The 7500-nt window shown below is 50.4% G+C and overlaps 1 protein-coding gene across 4 annotated transcripts in view; it reads right to left on the bottom strand.

Annotated features, from left to right (window-relative positions):
* LOC125042370 (eyes absent homolog 1-like) overlaps positions 1-3821 on the bottom strand; it is a 51230-nt gene extending 47409 nt beyond the window's left edge. For 2 of the 4 annotated variants that reach the window (XM_047637944.1, XM_047637945.1), the window contains exon 1: positions 3682-3821. In XM_047637944.1, the coding sequence (XP_047493900.1) occupies positions 3682-3698 (17 nt within the window). In that variant the 5' untranslated portion in view covers positions 3699-3821. The remainder of the gene's footprint in view (positions 1-3681) is intronic. The other 2 variants (XM_047637942.1, XM_047637943.1) reach the window with 2 other exon arrangements.
* Positions 3822-7500: the final 3679 nt, after the last annotated feature.

Here is a 7500-nt window from a genome sequence, read left to right as displayed (position 1 = left end):
AGAGATAGAGATAGAGATAGAGATAGAGATAGAGATAGAGATAGAGATAGAGATAGAGATAGAGATAGAGATAGAGATAGAGATAGAGAGAAAGAGAAAAAGAGAAAGAGAAAGAGAAAGAGAGAGAGAGAAGAAAAACCAGCAACCCTCGTGGCACTGAAAGGCGCGAGGCGGGCGCCAAGGGGACATTCCAGGGCCGAGGTCCTCGTGCAAACGTATCCTCGCGGGCAAAAGCCTCCACGAACGCGTCGCGGGCTTTATGGGGACGCGTTCAACAATGTGTATGTAAATTCGCCACAAACGACCACTGGGCCGGCGCCGGGGGTGGGGTGGGCGCAGGGCTATCCGTAGGGTCATCAGGGAATGGGGATCGGAGGTGGGGGGAAGAAAGGGATAGAGGGAAACGAAGATTAAGAAGCAAGACGGAAAAACGGAGAGAGTACATGAATTACGGGAAGTGGAAAAGAGAAGAAAGGAAAATAAGGCGTCGAGGTATCAGTGGTAATTCTGAATTCCTCTCTGTCCCCCTTTGTTAATAATGGACAAACCAGATTAAATAATATATGAACGGGGGTGAAACTATGATCGGAAGCGCAACAGATTAGCCCCCCTCCCCCCCGCCTTCCTTCTATTGCTCCGGCCAAACAATCGATTAACGCAATTCACACGTTTACCAGCGGCGATCCTCGGGCGGGATTGAGCCATAAAGCGGCCATGGCATTCCTCGGCGGCGAGAGCAGGTCGGTTCTCCTGTGACAGTTTATAAAATGGGAATAAAAAATAAAAGACACGAGATCTTGCGATTAGGGTCTCCTTTTGCGCTTAGTTTAGCGCTGTCACTCCTATTTACCAAAGATATTTACTATTGTGGCTGAACAATAAACGCTTACAGCCTGACAATAAACACAACGCTACCACCGCACAACAAACACACACAAAGCATGACAATAAATGGTTTGGGATTAGGACTCGCGTTCTTTTCCCCTTCTTATTTCTCTCGTCTTCCTTTTCTACTCCCTTTATCTTACTGTTCCCACCCAGCCTTCCTCTTTTTTACGAAAACATCTTGACAATCTTCGTTATCGTCATCAATAATCTTCACCATGGTCTTTCATTTCCCTCCCACTCTTTCTTCTATGCCGCCCCTATTCCTCCCTTTCTTCTCCCGTACGCTTCTTCCTCCTCTTCTCACCCTTCCAAACGGCAACAAGGTGGCCAGGGCCGCATCAGATAGGGCGGCTGATGCTCAGTTGTTTTATGCGAGTCCGGAGTGTAAACAATGGCGGTGGGGGTGCTAGGGGGAGGGGAGAGAGAGGAGAGACGAGCCAATAATTTGTCGTGGAAATCTTAACCGCGCACGAACCTGGATAAAAGGTGTGTTTTGTACGTCTTAATTGAGAAGCGGCAGTTTAAGACAGTGTTTGTTTTCGTGCTTGTGAGTGCGTATGAGTGTATAGGGGTATGTGAGTGTGTTGGATGTGCAAGTGTGAGTGAGAACGAGTGTGAGTGTGAGAACGAGTGTAAGTGTTGGTGTGTGTGAATATGAGAGTACTATGTGAGTATGCGATTATGCGTGTGTGTAAGGTTTAGTACACAGTGTGTCCTCATGTGAGTGCAAGAGAGGAATTATGTGAGCATCTGTGAGTTCGTACACGTGCTTATCGCGGCTAGCCTAAGGAACACCCTCGCAGCAGGGGGCGGTGAAGAGGAGGAGTCCCTCCGTCCAGCCACTATGACGCCCTACTTAACATGGCCACCCACGCAACGACAAAGGAGGGCCAGGGAGAGAGGGCGAGCGGAGAAAATTGAGGAAGAGGAGATGAATGGAAGAACAGAAAACTTTTCTCTCTGGGCAGTGCATTGCCGATGTCGATGCATTTCTTCTCGCGCCCTCTCGAGGTCCTCGAGACTCGGCGATATCTCGCTCCGCGGCCCGCAGAGACACGGAGCCCTGGTGTTGCGGAGCTCCTTCGCAGTCGAGGCTCCTCCTCGGCGCGGGAAAGCCTCGCTGCTGTTCCTCCGTCTTCCTGGGCTGATGCTGTCCCGACCAGACTTAGCGTTATGAAGCATTCTGTGCATAGCATACTACACGCATAATCATGCTCACACGCTTCTGCATATAACATATATACGCACATGGCAAACGCGAACCCATGCACAGGCAACCACATACACGCGTATCTATGTCTATCTATATATCTAAATATACAAACAAAAGGTAAGGGTAGATAAACTAATGGATGGATAGAGTTAGTGACAAATGTCAACAACTCAACAACAACAGCGGTCTTCGTCAGTCTACGAAATACGCCTTGGCGAAGAAAGTCGACGAAACAAGACAAAAGCAGTCTAGAAATTTGGCGAAGGATATTTCTTTTTATCTTGATTTTTGGATTAAATGCAATGAACCTGTAAACTGCTCCCAGATTGTCAGTAAAGACAGCTAGGTGTCGCTATTATATGGCTACTGACTCGGCATCAGTTATACTAGCCCAATTGGAGATTCGCACACTTTCTTTAAGATCAATGTTAGGGATTAATACACCAATCTCTGCTGCTTCACGGGAATCTGTGGAAGCATCACAGTAGATTGCAAGTGGGGGATAACACGAGGCGTTGGGGAATTTCATTCATATATTTCAAATAAAAAAGTTCTAGCTGTCACTGAGGTCAAGGAATTGGGCTTTGTTATTTTATCAATATGAAAGTAGTAAGTATTGTTTCTAGATGAGAGGGGAGAGAGAGAGAGAGAGAGAGAGAGAGAGAGAGAGAGAGAGAGAGAGAGAGAGAGAGAGAGAGAGAGAGAGAGAGAGAGAGAGAGAGAGAGAGAGAGAGAGAGATATATATATATAGAGAGAGAGAGAGAGAGAGAGAGAGAGAAGGAAGGAGGGAGGGCGTGAGGAGGTAAGGAAGGAGGGCGTGAGGAGGGAAGGAAGGAGGGCGTGAGGAGGGAAGGAAGGAGGGCGTGAGGAGGGAAGGAAGGAGGGCGTGAGGAGGGAAGGAAGGAGGGCGTGAGGAGGGAAGGAAGGAGGGCGTGAGGAGGGAAGGAAGGAGGGCGTGAGGAGGGAAGGAGGGCGTGAGGAGAGAAGGAGGGCGTGAGGAGGGAAGGAGGGCGTGAGGAGGGAAGGAGGGCGTGAGGAGGGAAGGAGGGCGTGAGGAGAGAAGGAGGGCGTGAGGAGGGAAGGAGGGAGTGAGGAGGGAGGGAGGGCGTGAGGAGGGAAGGAGGGCGTGAGGAGGGAAGGAGGGCGTGAGGAGGGAGGGAGGGCGTGAGGAAACGCGGTTCCCACCCGCGAACCAAGGGCGCAGCGCCGGCCACCTCCGGGGTGCTCGGGTGGAAACTGTTAGGCCTCCCCTTTGCCTCTGGCCTTTCGAGCTCCATTGATGCCCAAGCGGGAAATGCTGTCCAGTGGATCGGGGCCGTTTATCGGGGCGCATCGGGGGTGTTGTCGGGCTCATCGGGGACGCTCTCGCCCTCGGGCTTTTTTGCCCATCGCTGACGCCCCAAAATTACTTGCTTATCACCTTCTGTGATAAATATTTATTTCCCCTTACACTTGCTTAAGTATTTGCATATGTAATGCATGAAGCATTTCTTGGAGGCTAAATGTAAGTCAATTTATATGGAGATTTAATGAAACATTTGTATTGCTATCGCCACATATCCAAGCGTGACAAAAGTACCTGCAAGCGCGTGGCATCTAGTTGGAGAACACCGTTCGCTCGCCTCGTCGCCGAGATCCGTTTCGCCATTGGTTATGCGCCGGCGAGCGAAGCCCTGGGGCGGCGCTGGGACAACTACCACCTCCGAGAGCGGTTAACAGGCACTTCTAATTACAGTCTTTGAGAAAGGCAAAATAAATTAATGTCGAACGCTTCCGTAAAATTAAGGTAAAAGACGAAAGGGGTGCGTAAGACGTGAATACCAAGACCATGTGCACAAAGACCGAGAAAGAGCCTTAGTCTTACACATTTTTCCACTTCCCGCGTTTTTTAAGTCCTGACCTTACGTGACCCGCCTGAAGAATAATGGCGGACACATGTGCCTCAGCTGCGTCGAAAGCCCCACTTAGGCACACCAGAAATTCCGTCTTTTTATTTTCTTTTCCTTCTTTTTTCCTGGTGTCATTCGATTAAAAAAGATAAGCGTTATTCTCTTTCTTGTTTATGTATGGATATGCGTGCGTAGGCCTCCGTTTGCATTTCCCTTGAGTATCTTTCCACCGCTTTTCCGCTTTACCCGAAATTAATTCACTCGACGCGTACCGGGGGAGGGGGGGGGGGGGCACATGGAGGCCCTTGTATCGAATCACGTGGAACATTTCTCACTTGCTTTCAACATTAACCTGAGTAGAATTACCTTTCTTAGCTATGACCCAAAGCACGTTAAAATAGTTGTTTTATCTAGACAAAATAATCGTGACATCGGGATGAATTCAACATGTGGTTTGCCTTATTCACCCATTAAGCTTGCATTTGGGGGAAATCTGTGGTCCACGCCTTGCGCTAGATCTTCATAATGGAAGCCGACAGCTGCAGACGAGAATTAACAGAGCAGAACCACATCTTTTGTCCCGATGTTAACTCGGTTAAAAGTGAGAATGATAAAAGGTCGAAGGAATGCGAATCTTGTTAAAATTCTTGCTCCCTGCGCTGCGTTACTGCGCAGACCATTTAATCTAATTATGTAAATGATTTGCAAACTTACGTCATAAGAGTAAGTCAGGAGGTGTTCATGTTTCATATCAGGAAATCTACACTTTATTATCACTTTGTTAAGAAAGGAAATACAAAAGTAAGAAGGAAATGGAGAAAGATAAATGCAGAAATTGTTAAGAGGTTAAAAAAACGCGAACAAAAGGCGGAACAATTATCGAAACGGACATTCTGAAGCATTTCCAACAACAGAAGTCGTTTATGAAAAACAAGGAAAATGTAAAAAAAAAAAAATAAAAAAATAAAGCAAAAAATAAACCAGAAAAGGGCGACTTCCAGGGTACATTTAACTAGACACTTGGAGCCCTTCGCCCACCCGCGCATCGTTATCTTCGCGAGGAACAGCCAAGGTGTTTTACGGCCCTGTACTTTCCGAGAGAAAAAAAAAAGATCTGCTGCTCTTGTGCGGAGGAGGAAGACAAAGGCAATATGATGACAGTTGAGAGTCTGTGGCAACGATTGTTAACAATCATAGTGTCTATATTGTTAACAAAAATACAAATGTACTGATCTATGCGACCATATCTATGAAATGTAATCTTTTGAAATGTAATCTATTAAATTTCCTCTAGTATCTCTGAAAACTTCAAAACATGGAATACGGCCAAACCTAACCTACGAGAGAACTTCCCTAGCTACTTCACGACCGCCCTGCCCGTAATAATGAAGCTCAAGAATTCCCTTACTTCGCGTTATGATTACTTTGTGAATGATGAAGTTTCTGACGCGGCCGTGTTCCGCGCTTCTCACGGGGGATGAAGGCCTCCAGGTAGTGGCGGCCGAGGTCCGACCCCAGGCCCGGCAAAAGCCGTCCCTGTTGACACGTCCATCAGGTAAGGGGCATGTGACACTGTGTGGGAGAAAGGCCACTCGTGACGGTGTGGGGGTGGACGCAGCCGGGGTCGGGTTTCACGTAACGCTTTTCTCACCCGCCTTCGAGGACGGGGGCGAGGGGAGGGCTGCGGAAAGAGGGGGTGAGGAGGGAAGGAGGGGGTGAGGAGGGAAGGAGGGGGTGAGGAGGGAAGGAGGGGGTGAGGAGGGAAGGAGGGGGTGAGGAGGGAAGGAGAGGGTGAGGAGGGAAGGAGAGGGTGAGGAGGGAAGGAGAGGGTGAGGAGGGAAGGAGGGGGGGAGGAGGGACGGAGGGGGTGAGGAGGGAAGGAGAGGGTGAGGAGGGACGGAGGGGATGAGGAGGGAAGGAGAGGGTGAGGAGGAAAGGAGAGGGTGAGGAGGGACGGAGGGGGTGAGGAGGGAAGGAGAGGGTGAGGAGGGACGGAGGGGGTGAGGAGGGAAGGAGAGGGTGAGGAGGGACGGAGGGGGTGAGGAGGGACGGAGGGGGTGAGGAGGGACGGAGGGGGTGAGGAGGGAGGGAGAGGGTGAGGAGGGAAGGAGAGGTGAGGAGGGACGGAGGGGGTGAGGAGGGAAGGAGGGCGTGAGGAGGGCAAGAGGAGGGAAGGAGGGCGTGAGGAGGGAAGGAGGGCGTGAGGAGGGAAGGAGGGCGTGAGGAGAGAAGGAGAGCGTGAGGAGGGAAGGAGGGAGTGAGGAGGGAGGGAGGGCGTGAGGAGGGAGGGAAGGAGGGCGTGAGGAGGGAAGGAGGGCAAGAGGAGGGAAGGAGGGCGTGAGGAGGGAAGGAGGGCAAGAGGAGGGAAGGAGGGCGTGAGGAGGGAAGGAGGGCAAGAGGAGGGAAGGAGGGCGTGAGGAGGGAAGGAGGGCGTGAGGAGGGAAAGAGGGCAAGAGGAGGGAAGGAGAGCGTGAGGAGGGAAGGAGGGCGTGAGGAGAGAAGGAGGGCGTGAGGAGAGAAGGAGGGGGTGAGGAGGGAAGGAGGGCAAGAGGAGGGAAGGAGGGCGTGAGGAGGGAAGGAGGGCGTGAGGAGGGAAAGAGGGCAAGAGGAGGGAAGGAGAGCGTGAGGAGGGAAGGAGGGCGTGAGGAGAGAAGGAGGGCGTGAGGAGAGAAGGAGGGGGTGAGGAGGGAAGGAGGGCGTGAGGAGGGAAGGAGGGCGTGAGGAGGGAAGGAGGGCGTGAGGAGGGAAGGAGGGCGTGAGGAGGGAAGGAGGGCGTGAGGAGGGAAGGAGGGCGTGAGGAGGGAAGGAGGGCGTGAGGAGGGAAGGAGGGCGTGATGAGGGAAGTTGAAGGGATTGTAGAAGTAAGGTCTAGCCCTCCCCGCCTCCTCCTGGGATTACTCGATACCTTCTCATCGCTTAGATATAATCAGCGCCCTTGCCCAGCCTGCGACATCTGCCGTGCCCGAGTCCTGTCCAGTCCACATCTGGTGCTTCGGCTTCCCTGCTCTCTCCTCTCCCCTTCTTTCGGTAGTAGAAATAATAATGATGATGACAATGATGGTGATGGAGACGGGGATGACGATGACGATGATGATGACGACAAAACAGCAATAATGATAATAAGAATATAAACCGTATTCATTGCGACAAATGTAGAAGAGGTATTAAAGATTTTTTCAAGTTTCGTTCTCTCAATTTCCCCTTTGGCTATTTCCGTCACTTAAAAATCACGCCGTGGTCACCGACTGTCGGCCTTTAACCCACCTTTTCTTCGTCGATGACTTTTATGTTCAATCCATTCGTTAAAAATACGATTGTCAGCATTCGTTGGGTTTTTCCGCTATTTTCTTATCGCAGCAATTGTCATTGGTTTGATTCCATTCTTATTTCGTTTACTACGTTTTCAGTCAATGTCACATTCCAACTCATAAAATAAAAATAAACACATAATCCATGCTTGCTATTCCTTTCTTTCCTGATTCATTCGCAATGTTTCCCTCCCAATATTT

The sequence above is a fragment of the Penaeus chinensis genome, chromosome 32, assembly GCF_019202785.1.
Source record: "Penaeus chinensis breed Huanghai No. 1 chromosome 32, ASM1920278v2, whole genome shotgun sequence".
Lineage (NCBI taxonomy): Eukaryota > Metazoa > Arthropoda > Malacostraca > Decapoda > Penaeidae > Penaeus > Penaeus chinensis.
The sequence above is the reverse complement of the archived record's forward strand: the minus strand, read 5'-3'. Positions and strand labels throughout refer to the sequence as shown.